The 26,040-nt window shown below is 52.8% G+C and overlaps 7 protein-coding genes across 7 annotated transcripts; 6 read left to right on the top strand and 1 right to left on the bottom strand.

The window, feature by feature from the left end:
- Nucleotides 1-5,925: 5,925 nt before the first annotated feature.
- Nucleotides 5,926-7,975, top strand: J4E83_010972 (uncharacterized protein; the record flags this gene model as incomplete). The annotated part of the gene is made up of 5 exons (XM_049337850.1): nucleotides 5,926-6,198; nucleotides 6,307-6,428; nucleotides 6,474-6,510; nucleotides 6,577-6,842; nucleotides 6,967-7,975. The coding sequence occupies 5 exons, from the start codon at nucleotides 5,926-5,928 to the stop codon at nucleotides 7,973-7,975; spliced, it is 1,707 nt and encodes a 568-aa protein (XP_049183060.1).
- A 246-nt stretch (nucleotides 7,976-8,221) lies between these two features.
- On the top strand, nucleotides 8,222-9,807 carry J4E83_010971 (uncharacterized protein; the record flags this gene model as incomplete). Its single annotated transcript, XM_049337849.1, has 2 exons — nucleotides 8,222-8,225; nucleotides 8,324-9,807. 2 exons carry the CDS (start codon nucleotides 8,222-8,224, stop codon nucleotides 9,805-9,807), a joined length of 1,488 nt encoding a protein of 495 aa, XP_049183059.1.
- An 806-nt stretch (nucleotides 9,808-10,613) lies between these two features.
- J4E83_010970 (uncharacterized protein) lies at nucleotides 10,614-11,821 on the top strand (the record flags this gene model as incomplete). Its single annotated transcript, XM_049337848.1, has 3 exons — nucleotides 10,614-10,692; nucleotides 10,740-11,487; nucleotides 11,536-11,821. 3 exons carry the CDS (start codon nucleotides 10,614-10,616, stop codon nucleotides 11,819-11,821), a joined length of 1,113 nt encoding a protein of 370 aa, XP_049183058.1.
- A 485-nt stretch (nucleotides 11,822-12,306) lies between these two features.
- Nucleotides 12,307-13,727, top strand: J4E83_010969 (uncharacterized protein; the record flags this gene model as incomplete). The annotated part of the gene is made up of 3 exons (XM_049337847.1): nucleotides 12,307-12,398; nucleotides 12,454-13,305; nucleotides 13,361-13,727. 3 exons carry the CDS (start codon nucleotides 12,307-12,309, stop codon nucleotides 13,725-13,727), a joined length of 1,311 nt encoding a protein of 436 aa, XP_049183057.1.
- A 1,496-nt stretch (nucleotides 13,728-15,223) lies between these two features.
- J4E83_010968 (uncharacterized protein) lies at nucleotides 15,224-20,238 on the top strand (the record flags this gene model as incomplete). Its single annotated transcript, XM_049337846.1, has 2 exons — nucleotides 15,224-15,881; nucleotides 15,929-20,238. 2 exons carry the CDS (start codon nucleotides 15,224-15,226, stop codon nucleotides 20,236-20,238), a joined length of 4,968 nt encoding a protein of 1,655 aa, XP_049183056.1.
- A 1,249-nt stretch (nucleotides 20,239-21,487) lies between these two features.
- On the bottom strand, nucleotides 21,488-23,332 carry J4E83_010967 (uncharacterized protein; the record flags this gene model as incomplete). The annotated part of the gene is made up of 6 exons (XM_049337845.1): nucleotides 21,488-21,958; nucleotides 22,009-22,344; nucleotides 22,395-22,414; nucleotides 22,470-22,900; nucleotides 22,947-23,125; nucleotides 23,177-23,332. The coding sequence occupies 6 exons, from the start codon at nucleotides 23,330-23,332 to the stop codon at nucleotides 21,488-21,490; spliced, it is 1,593 nt and encodes a 530-aa protein (XP_049183055.1).
- A 1,124-nt stretch (nucleotides 23,333-24,456) lies between these two features.
- J4E83_010966 (uncharacterized protein) lies at nucleotides 24,457-25,281 on the top strand (the record flags this gene model as incomplete). Its single annotated transcript, XM_049337844.1, has 3 exons — nucleotides 24,457-24,651; nucleotides 24,707-24,811; nucleotides 24,856-25,281. 3 exons carry the CDS (start codon nucleotides 24,457-24,459, stop codon nucleotides 25,279-25,281), a joined length of 726 nt encoding a protein of 241 aa, XP_049183054.1.
- Nucleotides 25,282-26,040: the final 759 nt, after the last annotated feature.

Raw genomic sequence — 26,040 nt, 5'->3', positions numbered from 1 at the left:
GGATACACCGACGCAGACGCAGCAAGCGAGGATGAAGTCCCGGCTGGGCACACTCCTGCATGAAATGATTCATGCGTTTCTTAAGGCGTATACGTGTCGGAGTTGTCCTATGTGGGCGGCTTGTATAGGCGAGAAGGGACATGGGAGGGCGTGGCAGGTTTTGGCGAGGAAGGTGGAGCAGGTTGCGGGGGTTGTGGTGGGTGGGAATGTGGATTTGGGGAGGTGGCAGAGTGCGTTGAGCGAGTGTGAGGGTGGTGGGCTGCCGAGCGTGCATGATTTGGAGGTTTGGGGGATGGGCGGTGGTGGTGGTGGGGAGAAGGGGTGTTGTTGATAGAGATGTGGATGGGTAGATAGTCTTGCATTGGGTTGGCGCAGCATTTACGAAACGGAGTTTTAGACGGCTGGTATGGCTTTTGTAATGATATCCTTCTACGTTCAGGTCGCAGCATCCCTTGGGTTTTGGAGCATGTCTACATCACGTTACCGAGGACCTCCACATCATCCACCGCCCGGCATACCAGTTTCCACACTCCGCGGCTCCACAAACCCAAAGACCTCCAGATCATGTCTACTCGGATAGTGGAGCCCGGCCCCAGCATTCTTCATATCATGGAAAATCCCATCCATCCTGCCCAAGTCGAGGCTCAACCCAAACAACTTCGCGAACTCCGCCTCAACACCCAGCGCCAACCTCTGCCACGCCCTCCCATGGATTGCCAGGTTATCACCCGCAGCACGGCAAGCCCTACAACACAGTGCTAGAATCACAGCATGTATAAGCTCATGCATTAACGTAGAAAGCCGCTGTATCGCCAAAGCTCTGGTAAAGTCGCGAGAGGGACTCCCGCTCATTATGACTCTTGTAGGATGCATGGCAATACATTGGACATCCTCGCCGTTACGATTTTCCGTAACGGTGACACCGATTGAGTTGACATTGGTTTCCAGGTAATGGCTGTGCCAGGCGAAATCGAACGGGATTGCTGCGCCGAAGAAGAACAGACATAGCAAATGCTTAATCAGTGCTTTCATATCATCGACGGTCAGAGTGCCACGTATGTCATGCGATCCAAGCCTCACGATTAGATCTTGATGGTAGAGCCATTTCTGTATCTCCGATGCAGATCGGATTTGCCCGATATCGAATTCCTTTTTTGGTCTGCTGAAGTACTGGATGGAGCTGCGGACTAGTTGGAGGGCTTCGTATCGTCCCGATCTCATTCGGGAGTTGTAGATGATGGTGGGTCGCTGGAGGGGTAGGATGGGGATTTCGTTTGGGGGATGATTTAGGTAGCAAGAGTAGGGGTAGTTCAGGTAATGATCTCTTGCGCAATCCTCGCAGAGACAATCTTTGACGAAGGTTTGGGTTAGGATGCGGTCGTAGAAGGTTGCTTTGGGTCCTGTTAGAGGTGCTATGGGTGGATGGGCGGTGCTGTGTCCGTTTGAAGCCATAGTAGAGTATACGGTAGTGGGTAGAGGCCGAAAAGGGCGCAGATAGATCGTACTTCATATCTCAAGAGTTGTTTAGCTATTTCTTTGTGATTATAGCTTATTGTTCACGACTTCTGTGGTACCCGGCTCCAGACCTTTCCAGCTGTAAAACTCGCGGAAGGAAAGCTCTCAGAGTTTCGAATAATGTGTTTACGACTGATTCACGTCACTGTAGAAATCTAATGTCTCGATCTGGTGCGACGTGCTGTGGCCGAGCTTTGGGGCGTCTCAAATGTTGTGAGACTTTACGGCCCAGTACGTATATAGCGACCACGCGATGTCATCGCAAGCAAGTAGCTTAACCGATAACAACCCGCTCAGCCATTCTCTGGAAAACAACCAATTCATCATGTGTAGACAGCCTCGCGATGCATACAACCTGTCTATGACTTCTCTCGACGTTGATTGTCCGAAGACGCCACAGGAATACATCGACATGATCATCGATCGTCACAACAAAACCCGTCACCAGCGGCTCGGGACCTGGATAAACAATGTGAAATGCCGCAATCCCTGTGAAAAAGCCATCCGCGCTGTAAAGTACACAAACAAGCTGGGAAACCAAACACGTAAGCGCGACTCGCTGCGAAGGACCAGCCATCATGCTATCCGACTTTCCGACGAAGTTAAAGCCATCATGTCAGAGGGACCTGAGTTTGCCAATGACGAGCAGCTAGATGCGATCGCATCCTTCAAAGAACTGCTAGAGGACAAAGCAACGGGCTCTCTACTGCGACGACTAGGGTGGTATGATGCAAGTAGCGTCTCCAAGGACCAGATGAAGTATCTAATAAAGCTCTTGTCAGCAATCTTCTTCCGCGACTATCAGATGGAGCTTGACTTTGAATGGAAAACCTGCAACGACGATTATTTTGGCCGTTACACATGCGATGTGCACCCCAAAATTGAAATGTCGGCTTTCAACTACATGGATGCTTCGCCCCACGGAAACCTATCTGCCCGAACCATGTCACGCCTAAGCACCCTTCTTCACGAGCTGGTACACGCATATCTGGGTATCTACGCTTGTAGGTGCCCATCGTTTGTGAAAGATGTTGAATCACTCAAGGGACACGGACTAGCGTGGCAGCGGATTGCGAGCTCGGTGGAACACAATGCTCCTCGTTTCATTCACCTACCGCTAACTCTGGGAAGATTCTCCTCCATACAAGCTAATTGGGGTGTACCGCTATATTGGCCAACTCAGCAAGAAGTCAAAGAGTGGGATTTGGAACGGACGGTAACGTAGGGTGTCAGGGAGAGTGAACCTCTTGGTGTATTGTAGTTAGTAAATCAAACGTTCATTGTTGTATAAGCAAAAGCCCCAATGTCATGTGGCCTTTTCGCATGTCTCTGATCGTTTGTATCCGTGCGGATCTGTTGGTCTTCCATGTCTCGCTCACATCGAGACATCTAATGATCACCCACATGGATAAGTACCGTTTATTGCATTGGCGGACATGTGTTGATGTACTCTTTCTCCATTAGCAGAGATCAAACAATGCCACCCATAAGGACTGAGAAGCTGACATCGCGTTCTCGTCCTTACAAAAGTACTCGGCGCGAGCCTCCCAGAACGCCACACGAGTTTCTTTACATGATCAAGGAGTACCACAAAACTAATCCTGGCAAGCTCTCGCAAGATGAAATATCTCCCAGGGCATGCAAGAACTGCTGCAACACTGTCATCAAAACCACATCCGTCCCCAACAAGCTCGGCAACCAGGCCGACGAGCGGACGCCATTGCGCTTCTGGCGGCATAAGGCTTGTCAACTCAGCGATCTAATGATGCATGGGTCAAAAGCCAGCCGCGAACATCTCACAGATGCCCAGCTCAAAGCCATCGACGTTCTCAATGGCATGATCGAAGACCATTCAGAACGTGCAGTGCTGCAGCGGCTCGGTCACCCAGACGCCCGTAGCGTAAAAGGTTGGGAAATTGAAAGACTGATCATCCTCTTAACAGCAATCTTCTTCCAAACTACGCCATGGGATAGGATGGAAGTACGGTTTGACTGGTCAGACCAATCATCTGATCGGGTTAGCATGGGTGACTGCGCTTGCGCGGGTCCAGATCAACCATATGCGGTAGTGAGACTATCCGCATCGGAAGTCAGACCGTTTGGAGCCTTTCGTCACTTGAATGGCAGGACCATGTCTCGTCTGAGTACATTGCTTCATGAGCTTGTGCATGCCTACGTCGGGTACTATGCTTGCCCATGTTGTCCATCTTACCGAGAAGACCTTGTGCAGTTGGGCGGACATGGAAGAGTTTGGCAGAGGATCGCAAGGTCTGTAGAACGATTCGCTATTAGTACACTTGGTCTTCCGCTTGATTTGTGTCGCTTTGAGGCTGTTGTCAACAACTGGGATGATATGCTGTTCTGGCCTACGGAGAATGAAGCTGACGGGTGGGAACTGGTGTGTTGATTGGGCATAACATACAGCAGTGTCGGGCAGAGCTACTACAAGTTTCATTAGCGATGTTGTTACTGGCAAGAGGATTTACCAGATTGATCTTGAAATATGCTCTTTTGACTCGTCCGTCTTCTAAATATTGCATGACATGACGCCTGTCTCGCTTACGATGAAGACGCTTGTAAATGTACACACTGGGGATTATGTTGAGCTTGGTAAGCAGAAGGGTGTTCCTCAGCAAGTCGCATTGACACAGTGCGAAGGCACGCCAATATGTTTGCCTCTCGAACACTCAAATCCTCTACGATCGTAACAAGCATGTGGAAGATGTCTCAAGCTGAGGTCACAAGCAATGAGGGAAGCTTTCCAGAGGTCATGTGCAAGATCAAACTTACGCCAACAGTACTATATATCTGCCGCGTAAGCCGTTGGCAAAGGACCAAAGAAACCAGGAAGTAACAAGCCCCATAGTCTTGTCAATACAAATACAAAAGATCAACGATTATGACCACTCTCACTTCATTGTATCGCAAAATGCCACCTGATACGACTGATGAGTTTCTCGAAATGATTACCGAGCTGGAAGGAAGAAGGAAGTCGCAGCGCTTAGCGGAAAAGAAGAACCAGCCCGCATGTACGCACTGCTTTGGGGAAGTTATTGCTGCCGAAGGGATTCCTGGTCAGCCAGGATATCGGAAGCGAGCGCCGTTGCGTAGAGAAGGTCACCATGCTCTTCAACTTGCTGATGAGATCGAGAGTAGAATTTCGCTGGGCAAGTGTGGTTTGAGCAGCCAACAAAACGTCGCATACAATACTTGGAAGACATGGCGTAAAGACAACTCGGCAGACTCCTTGTTACAAAAGTTAGACCGAGACGATGGCAGGGATGTCACCGAGCCTGAGATGAGGAAGCTGATCAATGTTCTCTCCACTCTCTTATTCCCAACGACATCAGAAGACGACAAGATGAAAGTGGACTTCGAATGGCAAGATTGGAGCGAAACACCACAGCGAGTTGCCACCTACTATCATGGCGACAAAGGAGGACCTCTGATCAGTATGTGTTGCTTTAACCAGGTCGGGGACGAAGGTTATGATAATCTAGGGATCGTCGCCTCGGGCCGCATAGCCACTATCCTCAACGGGCTTGTGCACGCATATCTAGACTGTTATGCCTGCCGTTGCAAAGGAGTCTTGGGCTCGTTTGAAGAAGACGTAGAGCAACTAGCCGGTCATGGACGAGCGTGGCAGCGAATAGCCGGTTCGATAGAACGTTGGTCTCCCAGAATCCTGGGCTATCCATTGGACATTCACAGGTTTGATTCGATCGTGTTGAATTGGTATGATTGGAAACATTGGCCAAGCCGGAGGGAAGTCGAAAGCTGGCAATTGGACTACTACGCAACAACAGAGTTTGACGAGAGCGATTCGGATGATGAGAAGGACGGCGAAGGTGAAGGCGGCGGTGAAAGCGAAGAGATGTAGGTGTGCAGGTCAGACTGGAGACGAGATCTGTTTGCTTGTTATCATAGTTTGGTCTCATCGTAGCGAACAAGCGCAATAACTTGATGTAAACAACAATCTATCAGTGACAGCCATGCCAGCGTGAGACATGCAGATACTCTCGACAGCCACTCATGTCGATGCGGCGACGACGGAGGGGTTTGGATCGTATCACCTCATGCACAGAAAAACTGAACACCCTAGAGCCTACATTGAGACGAAAACTTGCAAAGTAGGGGAGCTAACGTCAAAGTAGGCTCTAGGGTGTTTGGCTTTTCCCTTGTATAAGGTGGGGGTGTAGAAAGGAAGCTGCGATGCATTTGTTCGCTGCCATCATCGTCGTGCAGGTGCGGGGCCGAACTCCGCGCTAGTCACCCGCTCCTACCACGGCTGAGTACAAACTTCTAGGACACAACTATGCACAGCTTTGTCGAACGTGGCGGCATGCGAGCTAAAAGAGAAGTCTTGTCATGGTCAATACTATGAAGCCTTCCACCGAGACACTTCATCCCATGCATACCGGAGACAAGCCAATCAAGTCGTGGCTACCGCATCCGCTTGAGAGACTACTCAACAATTGCGCCCCTGCGAACCCGTCATATTATCGTATACCCACAGACGAGTCCCGCGATAACACTGCTCATCGGCGTGGTTATTCGAAGAGCATGGTTTACGGAATCCTCTTAGGCGCACTGATCATCGGCGGCGCAGGCTCGGGTTGGTACTTCAATCAACGTGCCGGAGGAGGTGAGTTCCCGAGCTTGTACGAAGCCGATATCGAGACGGTGACAAAAGGGCTGCAGCGCAATCAGTTCACCAGTGTGGATCTTGTCAAGGCAAGTTGCTGACATTGAACTCTATCCCCGAACATGTTGCTTAACGCTGCCAAACAGACTTACATCGCTCGTATCAATGAAGTGAACGATATATTGCGCCCAATCATCGAAGTCAATCCTGATGCGCTGGATATCGCGACTGCACTTGATGAGGAGCGCTCGAAAGGTACGGTGCGAGGGTGAGTACAACGTTTGCGATACTCACGATATCCGCTGACTTCCAGACCGATACATGGCATCCCTATACTCATCAAAGACACGGTGAGTAATTTACTTCGACTGAAGCAACACGTATCTGCATTGCCAGAAAGTTAACACTGATATCAGATCGCCACAAACGACAAGATGAACAACACCGCTGGATCCTACGCGCTCGTCGGAGCTAAGGTTTCATCTGATTCGACTGTCGCGAGGAAGCTCAGAGAAGCAGGTGCCATCATCCTAGGGAAGACAAATCCCAGCGAATGGGGCAGCTTTAGGATACCATGGAATTCGAGTAACGGCTGGTCAGCGTATGGCGGACAGACATACGGAGCGTTTTATCCTCATCAAGATCCCTCCGGCAGCTCCAGTGGAAGTGCGGTCGCGGCTTCGTGAGTAGAGCTTCCGATCGACAGGTACCGACTAATTATGGAAGGCTTGGTCTAGCTACCGTCACCCTGGGCGGCGAGACTTATGGTTCAATCATCGACCCCGCCAGTGTCAACAATGTCGTAGGAATGAAGCCAAGTACGCGGAACTGGACCTAAGATTGAACCACCAACTGACTCAAACAGCCGTTGGATTTACCTCGCGGCATCTCGTGATACCAATCAGCGAGCGCATGGACACCATCGGCCCCCTAACAAAAACTGTCAAAGACTCCGCGTACGTCCTCCAAAGCATCGTAGGCACCGACGTATACGACAACTACACCTCTGCTATACCAGATAACACCGACAAAGATTTTGTCGGCGCCTGCAAACTCACTGCACTCAAAGGTGCACGTCTAGGCGTACCTCGTAATGTGATCAACCTCATGTCAGACAACACAACAGTATCCATGGTTGCAGCATTCAATGCCACCCTAGACATCCTCCGCTCATCCGGCGCGACTATCCTAGAAACCGACTTCCCAGCCGCCCAAGCATTCCTAAACGACACTCTCCTCGGCCTACAAATAATGTCCGCTGACTTCGTCGTCAACATCGAGTCGTACCTCAAACGCCTCACCTACAACCCGCACAACATCTCCACCCTCCCCGAACTACGCGCTTGGACACGTCAAAGCCCACTAGAAGGCTACCCATCCAAATCAACAGGAGTCTGGGATTTCGCACTGGAGAACTGGAACAACACGACTCCGGAGTTCTGGCAGGCGTACCAAAAAGGTCTGTACTATGAAGGCGAAGGAGGGTTACTCGGAACGATAAAACGACACGGTCTTGATGCAGTTGTTCTGCCGTCGAAGTTTTCTTGGTCCTTTGCTGCTGTTGCTGGGGCGCCGGTTGTGAGTATACCGATGGAGGCTATGGGGGATGAGCAGCCGGTTGTGGTTGATCCGGATGGGTTGGTGCAGTCGGCGCCAGGTATTCCGTTTGGGTTCAGTTTCTTGGGGGATAGGTGGAGTGATGCGAAGATTATTGGGCTGGCATATGCTCTTGAGCAAAGGACGCGCGTGAGGGGGAAGGTGAAGCCGATTGTTAAGCCGCGGACTGAACTGGGGGATGTTGCTGGGAGGAAGTAGATGTTCAGTTTGGTATCTTCGGAATTAAGTCCACATTCCAACCTAAGCAGTCAGCGCACTGCCTCAGCATCTAATGTTCATTTTTCTACGCTGGCTGCGCAGCTTTGTCAGTATTGGAACAACTATGTGGAGCCTACCAGATGTCCTTCCATACAAATGACGAAAGGTGGATCTCTAAGGGTACACGAAGCGAAGAGCGCTTTGGCAGTGGCCACCCTGGGTTCAACGACAGAAACATGCCACGACATGCGTAGCCATTAGAAAGCGCAATGGGCCGATTCTACAATCCTTTCAGTCCGCGCCGATCGATAGTGGCAGGTGCAGGTACGGATGCAGATGCAGATGCAGGAACGACCTCCGGGCCCACTGCAGAGGAACCGCAATCGAACGAACGCACAACGGCGCCGAAAAGCCGGCACGCACCGCACCCCTCCGTCGGCACGATCCCAGACAGACTAGACGACATAAAAGACTACGTACGCGGCGTCAGCAGCTACATCCAATGGCTCCAAGGCCTCACCGAACACGAACGATCGAACGTCACCCGCGTTACAGAGATCAAGCGCGAACTGAAGAGTGCGCACCGCGATCTAGAGAAGCTCGATGCGAATTTATACTGCGAAATTGGAGATGAGATTGAGGCACTGGTCAAGGATGCGAAGAGACATGCTTGGCGGTCGTACAAGAACGTGGTCAAGCTTGAAGAGAGGTTGAGAGGACCGAAGGGCGGCGGCGATACCGGCGTGAAGTTGCGCAGGATATCGGGCCCGCAGAATGGAAGGAGGAGGAATACGTCGACGGATAATGGGAAGGTTGAAGCGTATGTTCGCGGGGACGCGGAGGAAGAGAAGCAGGCGTTTGATGACGCTCTTGACGTGCGTGGACGGTCTGTTGAAGGCGACCACTACGAGGATACATACCTCATGTCCGGTGGCCTACCAGTTGGAGATATACAACCGCCAGCTGCAGTCCAGAGAGCAGGACGTGCCAACGCATTCGAGGCGCTGAGACAACTACCGCGCCTCATCATCCACGGAGCGCCGTCGCAATGCTCGGAGAGCCTACACCTACCTACCACGCATCCCCTCAAGTTCCCGCAACCGAGAGACGAAGTCAAGCTGCGCGTACAAGAAGAGGAAGCCAACATGAATCCTGTCCTGCGCGACCCGTACAAAGAGCGCCGAGGTAGCTGCAACGGCTTCATGATCACTGAGATGACGATGCAAGGGATCGAGGACGCTCGCTTCGTCTTGCCATATCTGCACTATATGAAGCTTCACGAGCTGCGAGCGATCAAAGAGTGGCTGAGCAATGCAGGCTTCATTGCGAGCTCGGGTTCGATGAGTCGCATGGAGAAGGCGCTCCTGTGTATACAACTCCTGCAGACTGGCTGTCGATACGAAACGTTGGCTGTGATCCACTCGCGCTCGCCGCGCCAGGTCATGGAGTCGTGCAACGAGGTCATGCGGGCTCTGCTGCAATGGCATCGGATGACGGTCGACGATGGCGACATAGGAGATCAGGCCGAATACATCGTTCTCTGGGGCATCTGGCACAAGTACGTCGTCTCTGATGGGAGAGCAGGGCTGTACTTTGGTTTCGACTGGACGTGTCTCGCCAAAGTCCTCGTCGCACTCAATGTGTACATGGGCCGCTGGCGCATGCAGGGCAGGTTTGCCATGGACGGTCCTGCATTTGCATGGGGCAAGTTCTTCGTGCCGGCGGTCGATGGCAGAGAAATCCCGGATACGATAGATGGAAACCACGGAGAGCGTAATGACGCCGAGAGGAGGTCTATGGAGGAGGTGGCTCGGCGGGGTACAACTGTGTGAGAAGAAGCACGGACGGGTGAAGGACTCTTTTTGGCACGGTCAAACGGCCTTTTCCCTCAGGACGCAGCACGGCAATTCGGCTCGTATAGAGTGGCGCGCAGGCCGGCAATGGTGGGCCATGACGATGCGGATCCATTAAGCGTTTAGGATTCGTGCTCCACATCGTATCGCTATCGCAGCGGCATATCGCATGGCAGCGCGAGTGGCGTAGAGAGCAGACGGTCGCTTCAAGGGTCGCAGTGCAGCGTGCCTGGTGTTTCACAATCTCCTTGGCTCCCGGCCTGGCGCAAAGCCACCCGCGGTATGCAGGTGAGACACGATAGCGCGAGGTCGCACAAGCGGCTGGGGGAGTCGTTTGCGGCCTGCTCGAGACCAAACGACGATAACGGACAGCGAGTGAGGCGAGTGCAATGTTCAATGAACAGGTCCTCAGACAGCAAGCCATTGAATGCACAAAGCGCTCAGGAGAGTCGCTATTCTCGGGGATCGACAAGCGCCGTTTGTAGTTTAAGGTCGGCCGACCAATAGCGAGCGGCAGGGAGCATTTGTGCACTAGACGACTCCTTAAATCTGCGTGCAGGGCAGCACCCCAAATGCTCTTCACCACGCTGTCTCTAAAACGCGGCCCTGACGCTCCCTTGAACGACTTTCCCCTCGTTTTCCTTTTCTCGTCACGAGAATCCACTCTTTACCCAGCACTCGCTATCCCAGTCGCTCCTTGCTACAAACACCAACAGCGCGTCTGGTCTACGCGCATTACCACGCTCTTTACACATCGTGCTTACAGATCATCGTAATACGCCGAGATGAAGTCATTCGCCCTTTCCACGGCTGCGCTTATCGCAGGCCTTATCTCGACCACCACTGCGCAGACTCACACCGACTGTACGCGACCTGAGGTCTACTTGCGACAGACGTACTGACGTAGACAGGCAACCCGCTCAACACCACAGGATGTCCCGACATGGAGGCGCTCGGCGGGAACGCCACCTTCAACTGGAACAAGACTGGTATCCCGAACAACGACAAGATCTGGCGCATGCCCAACCAGGGCAAGATCGACTGGAACGAGAAGGGCGCGACCTTTGCCATTGAGCGATCCGGCGACTCTCCGACGGCGAACTCGGTCTTTTACATGCTCTTCGGCCGCCTCGAGGTAGTCATGAAGGTTGCGACCGGCAAGGGTATCATCTCCAGTGCCATCCTGCAGTCCGAGGCGCTCGACGAGATCGACTGGGAGTTCCGCGGCGACGACAAGATGATCCTGACCAACTACTTCGGCAAGGGCGACACCGAGACCTACGACCGCGGCAAGGACTTTGATCTTGGCTTCGCACCCCAGGACGACTACCACAACTACACCATCGACTGGACGAAGGATCGCATCAAGTGGTATGTGGACGACAAGGAGGTCAGGGAGCTCACCCCAGAGGAGGCTAAGAACGGCACTCGTTACCCTCAAACACCAATGAACATCCGTCTCGGATCGTGGGCTGCGGGTGACCCCAACAAGAACGACCCTGGTGTTATTGAGTGGGCTGGCGGCGTGACAGACTTTGACAAGAGTCCCTACATCATGACGATCCAGTCCGTCTACGCGGAAGACTACACCAAGGCTGCCAAGTACTCGTGGGAGGGCATGGACGCATCTGGTGACTGGGAGAAGGTCAAGGTCATTCAGTAAGTTTACGTCCGTCCTCCAACCAACGCAGAGCTAACAGGACACAGGGGCAAATCCGAAACCCTCGAAGAGATCAAGTCTCCCCACGGAGTCAGGAACCGCTTCAACGACCTTTCCAAGGGCGCCAAGATCGGCATCATCGCCGGTATCCTCGGATTCGTAGCCATTGCCTCCATCATCATCCTCTTCTGCTGCATCAAGCAGCGCCGCGCAGGCAGAAAGGAAGCGCAAGCACTCCTTGCCGAAGAGCAAAAGGAGGCTGCCGAGCTGAGCGAGTACAAGGCGCAGATGCAGGCCGGCAGGTTTGCCATGGGGTCCAACAACCGCGTCTAGAAGCCACGAAGGGGGCGTAGTTGGAGTTGCGGATATAACAATTCTTAATAGGAAGGGGTTTTCTTGCAGCTGGAAGGCAGCTTTCCTTGTTGAATAGAGGCTGTTGTTCCCTTGTCATGTCAGTGTTACGACCAGTTGATTTCTTTGTTTCTTGCATGCCGTCCTTTCATATACCCTTGCGCTGCTAGTTGTCGACCAAGGCTATAGCTTAGTATTTAGTTTGCAATACACTTACCACGGCTTGATGTTGTGTAGTCGAGATCTGACGGCATGCGGCTCTGCAGCAGCGCAGCGGCACAGTACGTGAATGGTTGGTGGCGGCTGACATGTGACGGGCGTTCTCCACAACCCCGGACATATGGCATGCATGCTGCGGCCTGCGCCGGCTAACTTTAAGCTGCCTCGGCATGTGAGCGGCGGGCTTCCGTCGTTGACTTTCACGACTGCCACATTCGTTTCCCCAACTCTCAACCAATATTGCAAAAATGGCTTCTTTCTCACGTTCAATAAGACCCCTCACCCGCGTTGCTACTGCTTCGTCGCGTTCCCTGCGACCGGCTGCCCGCACCGCCCCGCAGTATGTATACACCACCAAGGCGACAATACACGAGACTAACACCATGGCCACCCAGATTACGATGCCTCTCAACCACTGCCGCACGCCGAGAAGCCATTGACATCTCAGATGTGCCACCGACGCCCATTACCCACCTGTCCGAGACGGAGATGCTCATGGGCGAGTCCGTCTCGAAATTCGCCAACGAAGCCATCCTGCCCAAGGCGCGAGCCATGGACGAGGCCGAAGCCATGGACCCGGCGGTAGTAGAGCAGCTCTTCGAGCAAGGCCTCATGGGCATCGAGATACCCGAGGAATACGGCGGCTCAGGCATGAACTTCACATCGGCCATCATCGCCATCGAGGAGCTGGCGCGCGTCGACCCCAGTGTGAGCGTCATGTGCGACGTCCACAACACACTCGTCAACACGGCTATCCTCAAGTACGGCTCCGAGAAGCTCAAGAAGGAATGGCTGCCTAAGCTCGCCACCAACACCGTCGGTTCCTTCTGTCTGTCAGAGCCTGTATCCGGATCCGATGCCTTCGCCCTCGCTACAAAGGCCACACGAACAGACAACGGCTACAAGATCAGCGGAAGCAAGATGTGGATAACGAACAGCGTTGAAGCCAACTTCTTCATCGTCTTCGCCAACCTCGATCCCAGCAAGAAGTACAAGGGTATCACTGCGTTTATCGTAGAGAAGGGCACACCGGGCTTCTCTATTGCGAAGAAGGAGAAGAAGCTCGGTATCAAGGCGAGCAGTACCTGCGTCATCAACTTCGACGACGTCGAGATCCCCAAGGACAATCTGCTGGGTAAGGAATTTGAGGGATACAAGTACGCTATTGCGCTGTTGAACGAGGGTCGTATCGGTATTGCTGCGCAGATGACGGGTCTTGCACTGGGAGCTTGGGAGAACGCCGCTGGGTACGTCTTCACCATCCTCCACGCCCCTTTCCGCACATGCATTAACATCACCTAGCTACGCCTGGAACGACCGCAAGCAATTCGGCCAACTAATCGGCGAATTCCAATCCATGCAGCACCAACTCGCCCAAGCCTGGACCGAAATCCAAGCCGCCCGCGCCCTCGTCTACAACGCCGCACGCAAGAAGGAGGCTGGTGAGGACTTCATCATGGATGCTGCCATGGCGAAGCTCATGTCGAGTCAAGTCGCTGGACGTGTGAGTGGCCAGGCGATTGAGTGGATGGGAGGCATGGGCTTTGTGAGGGAGGGACTCGCGGAGAAGTACTTTAGGGATAGCAAGATTGGCGCGATTTATGAGGGGACGAGTAATATTCAGCTTACGACTATTGGGAAGCATTTGCAGAAGAGGTATACGAAGTAGGGGGGTTGAGAATGCCGATTAGAGCAATAGAAGAGTAACAGTATGTTCATCTGAGCTTTTCTCACTAAGGAAGTGGATGGAATGAAGAAAGCTTTAATACGATAAGGAGAAGGGGTATGGCTCCTCTGTTATGTATCTGGCTGTGTTGCTGTTTTACTCCGATGTTGTGGGGTTTGCGTAAGCATCAACTGCAGTTATCATCTAGCGATGTATTGGCGCCATAAATCTCAATATGGCATGTCAAAGGGATATGGCCCCACTTTCCAGTTACTACTTCCGCATGTTTTTGAACCTGAACTCGCGTTAATCTCTGAGTGATTCAAGATATACTTCTTTTATGATCTGGAAGCTGGTGCAATTATTAATCAGGAATGACGCATGAAAGTATCCATGTTTCTTTCCCAGAATGACGAAGCCTGGGTCGTAAGGGGCTCACCTGCAACTTCGGTACTCAAAAGCAACGTACACCATGTCGCGGAACGTATCGAAGCGCCCCGATGAACCCAAAATGCGTCAGAATCTAGACCCTTCATGGGTTTACAATTGTCACTGTAGGTTTATTGATCACATGTAGTGCCGTCCTGCAACGCTCTTACCCATCTGATATCGGTCGGGATCCCTACTACAGCTCTCATACTATCGCGACATCATGTAGATGTTGTTTTGTATTGACAAATATTGGACAAATTACAGGCCAACGCGATGAACCAGATCGTGGGCTCGCTTCAAACATCCTGGGGAGATCGTAGCGCGTAGCGGGGACATGCAAAATTTCGTCATCGCCGCAAGCAGCCTAGTGCAAATCACTGTCAAATCTCAATCTCGATATCCGCCATTCGCAAACCGCTTGCTGACACGTCCTACCTAGGTACTCATATCACGCCACGCGTTTGCACATAACTTGTCAGTGTTGTCACCTGGTCGCACCTGCCCGCGCAATCATCGTGACTGGGCGGTGCAGTCATGGCAACCCGAGGTCATGGAAGAGACGTTCCGGAGGGGCATGTCTCCCCACTCTCGGTCCACCATCGACGCCGGCCTGGGAAGACCCATGCTACTCGACTGCGCCAACGCTTCGCGACCGGAAAATATCGCAAGAACCATGGTATGCCACCCACTGACAGCCGGAGTCGCTCCATCGTCATAATTCATCTTGGTGCGACGGCTGTCGCGCATCCTGTCCTTTCGGCCTGAGGCGCGTGTGTCAGCCCAACCTCACACTTCATCGTCTACGTCTATAGAGTCGATAGTCGCATCGAATCCTACAGTCTCTCGCATCCTTATCATACCCCTGTTTTCCTTGCAGCCCGCATCTCGCCTGTGACAGTGGCCCACCACAAGTCACTCCTTTAGCCCGTTCCGTGCCAGTCCGTCAGCGCCAACGCAATCCAGGCGGTTGCAGCAGTTCCCCAGCCACACTGCATACAGAGTTTTGATCATCCTCTGGCGCAAGACGCGTTCTCGTCACCTCATGGTCGCATAACCCACCGCCCACTATGGCGCCCTCCAAGGCTAAGGACCTGGACCGTCCAAGTGCTAGCGAGCGCATACATTCTGGCCTGGAGAACATCCTGCCAGCAAGCTTCATCGATATGCAAAAGTGCGCTGGCGACTTCCCCAAGGAGAACAAGTCACATCTATCTCCACACTCTCGGCCGTCTGCGACCCCACTCTCCAGTTTGTCGCGTTCCGTATCGTCCATGACAGACAGCTTCATGCTAGAACACTGGGGTCCCTCTTCTTCAAAGTCTACGCGACCTGAACACGATGGCAGAGACAGCGCAGAGGCCCCACCCAAGGGCGAGGACGCGCCTACTGTCATATCGAACTGGGCGCATCTTTCTTACATTAAAACCCAGCGTAATACGCTCCGCGCTGAACTCAAGGCTCACCAGGTCGCAGGGGCTGAAGCGAAGCGGTCGGTGACATCACTGCGGCGTCTTGCTTTTCGCATGGCCGTGAACATATCGGTCAAGGAGAAGCAGATCGCAACTACTGCAAGGAACCTGGCCAAGAGTAGGACAAGTCACTATGTGGAGGGCAAGGATGCACAGAAGAAAGTGGAGGAGTTGAAGAGGGCGCTGCGGGTTGAAGAAGGCAGGAACAAGGAGATTCTTGAGGCACTGGAGCGGGCCTCTATGCTGACACTTCAGTGTAAGTCTACCGCGTCGAGATTTTACCTCTGCTGATTGATTGTACAGACTCTACCCCGAAATCTGAACCTCAACAAAAACCGAGAGGTCTCTTCATCTCACCACCCCCATCCCCACCGACGCGATCAAGTGTCCTTGACAGTCCCACCCTCGCGCCGAGGACTCCAACACGACCGTCGCCATCGCCATGGCATGATCTAGATCTCGAGCTGACCCCCCGACTGTCAAGCCCTTCCGAGATACGCACCTCCGACAGCCGTCTGATACGGGCGAAACGCGAGTCAGACCAAGCTCTCGCTGCTTGTCGAAGCCGCATGGAGCAACTACAACGCGAATGTGCAGCAACCAAGGAAGACGGAAAGCTTCTGGAAGCCACACGAGAAGGTCTGGAGCAGGAGATCCACAGTCACCAGTCTCGGATTGCTGCTCTCGGACGCTCGAGATCTACAGTACAGGAGACTCTGGAGTCGACAAAGGCGCAACTGAAGGTCACACTAGGCTCAGAGGAGACGCTGAAGCAGGAGCTGAAGGCCAAATGTGATGAGATTGCAGAGTGGGAGCAGAAGAATGGCACCATGCATCATACGATCGAAGCGCTGCAGAAAGAGAAGGTTGATCTAAGCAGTCGTCTGGGCGAACGAAACGCCGAGATTAGGGAGCTCGAGATCCGCACAGCCACTCTGGAGGAAACTCTTCACTCGTTACGAAACAAGGTCGAAACGGCTGACCGCTACGAATCGTCGCTACAGGACCGCCTTGCAGAAAAGGAGAGTACATGCCAGGATCTGCAAAAGCGACTTGACCGCGGACAAGAGCACGTCTCACGTCTAGAGCAGAAGATCACCGGTTACGAGAAAGATGCGGCTGAACACTTGCGGAGAATTGAGATCGGCGGGAGTGTCATCTCTACGCTGCGTGAACAACTTCAAGAGTCGCAAGTATCAAGCAAGAACACTGGAGACGCCCTGAAGGCTCTGAGAGACGAGGTGGAGCAGCTTAAAACCAAGTTAGAAGCTGCGAGCGATGCCAGCCGGGCGCTGTCTATTGAGCTTGAGACTACCCGGACCGAGAAAGCCAACACCCAGAAGGAGCTGCACACTGCCCAAGAGAGCCTTGAGCGCGAGGTCAAATCGAAGACCGACCTTCAAGCGGAGCTGGAAACTCTACGCACCTCTCACGACGCCATTGAGGAAAACTTGCAACAAGCTCAACAGCGCAACAAGTCTTTGGAGGCGGTCGATGACAAGAGTCAGGCACAGCTAGAGACACTCCGTGATGAGAAGGCGGCACTCGAAGCCGATCTCAAAGACTCCCGACAGCTATTGTTCAAACTACGTGAGGATGTACGCATGAGAGATGCCGAACTTTCCGACCTGCAGTCTGTCAAGTCGAAGCTCGAAAAGAAGCTCCAAGTATCAGAAGAGCGCGTGACGAACCTGGAGCAGGAGCTGCAACAAGTACAAGAGTCGAAGCAAGCTGCTGATGAGCAGCATGCGCAAGAGGTCCAGAAGAACGCCGAGCACCTTCGCGAACTGGAGGCATCCATGGTCAGCCTCCGAACTGTGCTTGACTCATCAGAGAAGCTGGAGGCGTCATTACGTCAAGAGCTGGATCGCGCGCGGACATCCAAGGATGCTGTCGAGAACGAGCTCGGACAGGCACTTCGATCAAAGACAGATCTTGAGAGTCAGGTCGAGCACATCCAATCACGACTCACATGGACTGAAGGCGATCGCGACAGCTTGCAGACCAAGATTACCCAACTTGAGGACGACTTGCATAGTAGCTCACAGGCTAAAAGTGGCCTTGATGCGCGACTCTCTGCTACGACAAATGAGAGTGACTCGCTCAAGGTTCGCATCTCGGAACTGGAAGCTGCGCTCAAAACCAACACCGAGGCAAGAACAAACGCCGAAAGAGCATTGTCGATTGCACGGCTGGATGGCGAGACGTCTACCAAAGACTTGGCGGACCTTCGTGAGAAGCTTGAGCAAGTTGAAGCTGCCAGAAATAGTGTGCAACAGGAGCTGAGCGACGCGACTCACTCGAACACAGATCTCGAGATTCAGCTTAATGCAGCGAAGGATCGCTTGACTAAGGCGGAAGAAGCGTTATCAGCAGCACAGCTCGACGGCGAAGCCTCTAGCAAGGGCCTCGTGGATGTTCGTGGGCAACTCGAAGAGGTGGAAGCAGCTAGAAAGGGTTTGCAACACGAGCACAATGTTGCGATCGGCGCCAACAAGGACCTGGAGACTCAGCTCTGCGCAGCGAAGGATCGCTTGATCAAGGCAGAGTCTGAGGCTCAGGACGTCCGCTCGCAACTCTCGGAGTTGCAAGATGAGATCGCGGAACTTCATCGATCGAAACAGCAACTCGAGGAACATCTGCTGGCCCACAATGCATCCCACGAAAAGCTCGATGAGGACCTACAGCTTACTCGGTCTCAGTTGAAGGAGGTTCAATCTGAGATCCCACAACTTGAGGCACGACTAGCTTCCAGCGAAGAGGAGCTCGAAGCTATGTGCCGAGCTAAGGCCGTCACTGAGAAGCGGCTCGAAGAGACGCAGGTTGCCCATGCTAGCTTGGAGAAGGAGCTTGGTATTGCGCGAAAGGACAATCAAGAGATCAGAAGTCGACTTGATAGCACCACTACCACCAACGCGCAATTGGAGAAGGATCTCACCACGACTCGTTCCAGAATGGAAGAGTCGGACGCACAAAATACCGAACTAACATCCAAGTTAGCCGATGCAGAGAAGGAGCTCGACGGCCTCCGGCAATCAAAGGACGATGTCGAGAAGAAGTTGGGTGAAGCGTTGGCTGTCTCGGCAAGCACAGAAGAAAGTCTCGCTTCAACTCGCACCCGGCTGAACGAGGTTGAATCGCAGAACGCTTCCATCTCCGCGGAGCTTACCAGAACGAATGAAGAGTTGAGTGCTCTTCAACAGGCGAAGACCAAATTGGAGAGCAAGGCAGACAGCGCTGAACAGCAAGTCGGTTCTCTTCAGGACGAGACAACGAATTTGCGCTCACGCATAGCCGAACTGGAATCAGACAGCACTGACTTGGTCTCTAAGCTGTCAGCCAGCAGCAAAGAGCTGGATGAACTCAGATCAGTTCACACAAAGCATGAAGAGTCTTCTCGATCCGCTTCAGATCGCAATAGTGCGCTTGAGGCCGAATTTCGCGCTGCTCAGATGCGGCTGGACATTGCAGAGTTGGAAAGCTTTGAAATGCTCAATGACCTCATTGCGGCCAACGAGGAACTCGGGACTCTTCGCGAGTCGAATGCCACACTTGGCGCTTCTGAGAAAGAACTGTTCGCCCGCCTTACTTCAGCAGAGGAGGAGCTCGAGACCGCACGTGAGAAGAACGCAAAGCTAGAGACCTTCCTTGAGCGTGTGGAAGCGGACATGGCCGATGCTCACTCCGCCGTCGAGGACACCGAGAGGCGCTACCACGAATTCGTGGAAGAGTCGCAAGCCAAGCTGGATGCTGCGAAGGAGTCGAAGCAAAGATACAAGCGCCGACTTTCGGAGAGGAACAACGAGCTTGAGATCCTCATCAATGAGAACTCAGGCCTTCATCAGCAGATCGGCGACCAGACACGGGAGCTAGGTGCGCTTAAGAAGGGTAAAGGCAAGCTGGTCGAAGAGCTATCAAACAAGGAGAAGTACATCGAAGAACTGGGGTCTTCTACTGATAGCAGGATAAGATCGATGAACTCGGCATATGACGGCCTCAAGCGGAAGTTTGAAGAGCAGCAGCAACAGCATCGAGAGCTAGACGGCAACCACGACAACGCTGTTCGTCTAGAGGCTGAACTGGAGAGGAAGATGACTGAGATTGAAGAGATGCGACACCATCAAGACGAGTACGCGGCATCATTCACTGCGCTTGAGCAGGAAGTGAAGGCGCTACGAGACGACAAGCGCGCCTTTGAGACATTGATCGCGACCTTGCAAGATAAAATAAGACACCTGGAAGCCCTAGAGCAGTGGGACGAGCCGAAAGAAAACAAGGAGTCGAGCGAACTCCATCGCACTTCCTCACCCCGCCACATCACCATCCATGACGGCCCTTACGACACTGCTCCGTCGAGTCCGATTTCATCTCACACAAGGAGTTCGATTGGACACATGAGTATGCAGCATGAGAGGCCGCAGACTAGTGCGAGCACTGTTTCTCACGAGGGTGATCCCGAGTCCTGGGGCCTGCGGATAGAAAAGATACGCATGCAACGCGATGACGCAGCTGTCCAACTCAAGGGTATGAAGAAGTCGCGACACAACCTCAAGAAGACTTTGCGGGACACAGACGCACAACTCCACCGGTTGGAGAAGGAGACGAAGACGTAAGCCCCCTCTATCAAATCACCATGTCATGCGACTTCAAAAACTAACGAATCCCCAGTAAACGTCCCCAAAACCTCCTCCGCAAGAAGTCCCGTCCCATGACACCCAACCCTCTCACCGCCTCACCCGACCTATCCCGTAACACACCGTCCCCGCGCATCGGGAGCGCACCCCAAACACCCGACCGTCCTAAGACCTCCCACGCAATCTCCTCTTTCTCGCCTCGTTCCACCGTCAACGCCAATTCGCGACATAGCACTTACATCGCTCCCACCGCTCCCATGACGCCTGAAAACAAAACTGCGCCCTCCACACCCGAACGCCCTAAGACAAGTCATAGTATCAGGCATAGACTGAGTTATAGACCGACGACTAGTGGTGGTGAGGAACATGTACACAAGGGACATGGGCATGTAAGGAAGTGGAGTTCAGGCTTGAGGAGTTTGTTCCATAAGGATGGGTGAGAGGTAGCTGTTTTCTTGCTTTCTCATTTTCTTGACTCCTCGCTGTGTATATCTTGTTTCTTGTTTCCTTTAGCCCAGGCTGGCTTTTCGCTTCGTGTTATTACTGATTATTTTGTAGTTTATTCTCCTCATCGTTCTCGTTCTCGTTAGTTGTTTGTTTGCTCCTGTCATTGTTTTGCATTCTTGAGATACCAAAGGATAGGGCTTATGGAGGGGGGTAATGGGTTCTTTCTAGGGTATCGCGGGTAGTCTTGTGGTTGCAGGCACGAGTGGATTCATTTCTGCACAGTTACCTACGTACATATTTGGCTTGAGTTCGATGTATACACAGCATTGCTCTTCACCCATCTGTTGTACTACTAAATACCTATTCCGTCCAGACCGAATTCACCCGTGGGTACGAAGGCTACCGTTATATGGTGTAAAATCTAGAAGTGATGCAGTAGCTTAGATCTCCGTACTTTACTACTATAGGATGGAAGGGCATCCGTTGTATGCTGTTGTTCACGTGACAATGACTAAGCGAGTCTCGGCAATGACGCGGGTCTCGCAACACACCTGCGTCTTCGGCAACATCGCCATCGACCTACGCAAGGGATTTGACAAGCACGACGGCTTTTCAATTTTCATTCTATCGATGTCCATGTATCTTTCGCGGCAGTGTCGTCTCTCTTTCTCGTCGCAGCGGCGCTACGGGCTCTGTTGCGCCCTGCGCATGCTCAGGTGCGAAATGAAAGCCCGCTCAAGCTAGCGTGCTTGAACTTAGAGTCGCTCTTCACCTGAGGCTACTACAAGGCTACCTCGACGATCGGGCCAACGTATGACTTCTTGCCTCTTACAAAATACCAGACGACGGCAAAGATCACCGTTCCTCCAAATGTGACTGAGCTGAAGTTCATCGATTGCGCATCAACCTTGACCGAGCCCGGCCAGAATGAGAAGAACCACAGTACGAACAGATAAGCGCAGGCGAAGATGTTGTTGGCGACACCAAATGCGCCCGGAACCTTCCAAGGGCCCCATTGCAACGTCTCAGGTCCAACCATCGCAGCTCGCGCATTGTATGGACTGATGCCCTTGAGACGTCGCCACAAAAGCAAGGCGCACACGATGAAATATGAAGCGTAAAGACCGCCGATGCTGAGGTTGACGATGTTGCTGAAGGCGACGAACGAGCCGAGTGCGATGAACGACAGAAGCACACTGATGACGGCAGTGATGAGGATCGTGTTGACAGGAATGAGCGTTCGAGGATTGAGCTGTGAGGGTTAGCATCAAGACGGCGGCGTGAACTGGGAGAGCTACCCACCTTGGTGACTTGAGCAGAAAACGGCATAGCGTTGTCTCTCGCGAAAGACCACATCTGCCGGGAAGTCGCAGCCATGAGGCCCACCAGACAGCAGACGCCAAGGGTCCACATGATCATAGCCATGGTCGCAGCCCCGGCAGCTGATCCGGTGCCTTTCAAGAACACGTATAGATAGGGGTATCCTAGTGTTGCTGAGGATGCCAGAACATCGTCCAGGTCCCCAAGACAGAACAGATACGCGATCAACATCGCAAGACCAAGTGTGCCATTGAGCAATACGCTGATCTGGATAGCTCGTGGAACGACTTTAGACGCGTTCTTGACTTCTTCGGCCATCTAAATTTGGATTAGCACGACCGCAACCGATCGGCGGAAGAGCAACTTACGTGCACACACGAATCAACACCTATCTGAATTAGCATCGATGTTGGCCCCAATACTTGACCAGGAAAAGCACTCACCAACCAGGGCGAAAACAGATGATGGAAGTCCGACCATGAACGAAAGCGCCTGCGTCGACCAGCCCCCGGTGTTGACGAATGTGGTAAAGATTGAGGCATTGCTATGAGGAGCGAGATACACCAGCGGGATCAGGATTGCAAAAAAGCCCAGGATGTGGAGTATCAAGATCAATCCTTCGAAGTGTGCGAGTGTTTTGCTTCCGACCGTGTTGATGATGACCGCAAAGGCGAGCACAGCCCAGCCGAGCAGCATCGCCTGGTACGGCTTTGGCGAGTAGCTTTCGTCGCACATGAGAATTGTGCTCTGCAGAATGGTTCCGGCAAGGTATGCAGAAGAAGCGGTAGTGGCCTGCCAGCCAATGAGTGTCACCCATCCGGTGATGTAGCTCAGGAATCTTCTGTACGACGGCGGGGCTAGCATTGCAACCCAGCTAGGAGCATGTCAGCCACGAGTATTGTCATGATCGGGTTTCTTACTGGTACTGCCCACCCGCCGTGGGCGCCATCGACGACAACTCCGACAGAACCGTATAGATGGATAACGAACCGATCCATATAAGTATATAGCCCCAGAAGACACCTGCAGGACCACCATTGAGAAGACTGGGAGTCGAAACTTGAAGAATACCTTCCCAAGTGACCAGCACAGTACATGACTACGGAGACAAAGTCAGTGTATTTCACGCGTCCCATACACTCAAACTTACAAAACCCAAGATCTGCATGAAGCCAAAGTTACGCTTCAGAACAGGCTTCTTGCCCAGCCGCATGAGATCCCTGTCATCTCGAGTGTAACCATCATGCTCGGCGTCCTCAATGGCCGAAGTGACAGCTTCAGCTTTCGTTCGGTTGCCGAGTTCCATGGCTTCGGATGAAGTTGGTGAAGAGGCAATCCAACAGAAGAGATATGGACGAACACTGCAATGGGTGCGAGGCGAACAAAAAGTAAATGCAGGCACTTAAACTAGCTATGATGCACGTCGTCGCGTTCAAACATCGGTTACGCGAGGATTCATCCAGATTGTCTCGCTAAACACATGCAGCAGGTTACATGCTGTGCCGCATTCTCTGCCGCACTGCATGCCGCGCGGGGGTTTTGATAACGGCGTTCCCATGATGGTTCGAGTCTGCTCTTCTGTGCGCAATTTTACTTATATTCGGACACGAGAGCCAGCTTCGCGATTTAGCATACACATGAAGTATACTTTTAGCTCAGTACCACATACACGATTTACACAGCTTGAACCGGCTTTGAGTCCCCAGGTCTTCCCAGCTCGACAATCGCACCCTTACCTCAATGAAAGAACCCCTGTTCAATCCGCATCCTGCAGGATCCGGGTGGAAGCTGGATTAGGTGCCGCGGACGCTACCGTCCCGAGCGAGGCTTAGCATTGGCTAAGCATTGACGTCTGAAGCAGCCGCCATGGTCGCACAAACACCCACGGCATGTCCCGCAAGGCTCATTTACCGCTGCCTTCCTCTTTACGTCTTGTCGACATGTGCACATGGTCTGCTCTCCGGCTGATTGGTGGTCTGATATGGATGTCTGCACGCATGTGGCGCAGATCTTCTAAGCGACCTATCACACCGTTGGAACATCATAACATGCTTGTGAAGCATACGCAAGCCTTTTCGGATGATAGTACTATAGAAGTAAGCTTCTTGCATACCCTTGCGTATGATAGCTAATCGCACATGCAAGAACTCGAAAAGAGCAAATTCACACGCCTACGTGGGTGTGATACCAGCCGCGCGGGTTCGGGAATCCTCGATGAAAGAGCTCCAAGGTGAGATGGAAGCAGGACGACATCATTTCTTTCGCCCTGAGACGTCCGTGGGCACCATGCGATTACAGTGTGTTGGATGGCGGCGCAGAGATAGCAACAGGAGAAGCTGAGTTCTTCGCGTTGGATTATATCCCTAATGCCTTGACCTCGCGACCGACCATCACGACATCTGAGCCCTTCACTCCCAAACGTAAACCATCATGTTTTTTAGACGCAAGGCTATGGATGCTGGCAAGCGTCCTGCGTTCCACGAAGGCCATGCAGCACCATTGATTCAGATCCTCGCATGGCTATTCCTTGCCTTCTCGATACTAGCAGTCGTAGCGCAATTCGCGACGAAGAAAGCCATGTCAAAGCGTTTTGTCGAAGCCGACTTTGTGCTCCTAGTGGCCTTGGTAGGTCTTTGAGGAAGAGAAGCATGACTATGTGCACTGACAAACAACATTGCAGGTCTTCGCAGCAGGACAGGCATCGACTCTCCTCAGTCCAGCGGGTCAGCCGATTGGGAATCTACAATCCGGCCTCGAACCAGATCAAATTGATGGGGCCTGGAAGGTATAGAGTACGGAAGCTTTGGAATGCAACGCTGACAGCGTTAGGCTCTGTTCAGCAGCGAGATTCTGAGCGTGCTTGCGATCGTTGCCGCCAAAGGCTCTTTGCTCGTCTCGCTGACGTCAGTAACGCCTGTCGACACACACAGGAGGATGATGCGCGCTACAGGTGTTTTGACCGTGCTATGGGGATTGAGCGCTGTGTTCCTTATCGCCTTCCAATGTCCGTCTCCGCAAAGATGGGATATCACGGACCCGAGGTGTATGGACCTCGTAAGTTTGATCATCTGCATATCCTGGTATAAAGCAGTGGCTAAACCCATTCAGCGCGCCGTACGCACCTACAATGCTGTCATGAACATCGTAACCGACCTTGCGCTCGCCGGTGTACCGACACTGATGGTCCTACCGCTGCAGATTACCCCGGAAAAACGTTTCACGCTCATCACAGGCTTCTGCTCACGCATAGTGTAAGTCGTGTTACTCTTTGTAAAAACTGCCTTACCACTCCGCTTGCACTAACACAATGGGTCACAGCGTCGTCTTTGCCTCAGCCGCCCAAATCGCATACATCCGCACCTTACCCCAACACGGCGATCTTCTCCACTCAATATGGCACATCGTCGTCTGCGGACAAATAGTGCAAGTGGCCAGTATAATGACTTCGACCATCCCCTTTCTGAAGCCATTCATGATGAGCCTCGACTCGGGCTTGTGGAGCGCACAGCATGCGGGTGTTGCTACGATGTCGGGTTACACATCCGCGGGTGTTACAGGGCACTCGTCGAGTTATATAGAGATCTCTAGTCAGCGAAGCCGCAACCCATCTTGTACGAGAGGAGATAAGGATGCCGATATCTGGGTGCGGAAGGAGGTTGTAGTGAAAAGAGAGCCGAGTGTCGAGTTACGCGACATGGGAAAGGGTAGATAACATCGAAACGCCGACGAGGATTCGTGTGTCATACTCATCTTTAGCTTCGGCGCGAAATCCGATGTTCCGGTGCGAGGAGTCCCAGAGCCTCATACTTTTTCGACTGCGTCAAATTATGTGTCGTCCAGAGGCCACTATCGTTCGCGCGCAGGGCGCACCTTCCTTTCACCTTCACTCATACGCGACACACGAGCGTTCCACAAGATCCACCTGCCTAGGCAGCGCTTTCCCCACGCGCAAACGCTCGTCCAAGCGGTGACGTAAATGCACCACCGCGCTCTCACCTCCTCAGTCAAAAAGCT

The sequence above is a fragment of the Alternaria metachromatica genome (genome assembly GCF_023757995.1).
Source record: "Alternaria metachromatica strain BMP 0045 chromosome Unknown scaffold_57, whole genome shotgun sequence".
NCBI classification, from domain to species: domain Eukaryota; kingdom Fungi; phylum Ascomycota; class Dothideomycetes; order Pleosporales; family Pleosporaceae; genus Alternaria; species Alternaria metachromatica.
Note: the sequence above shows the minus strand (reverse complement) of the source record. Positions and strands in the feature narration are given on the sequence as shown.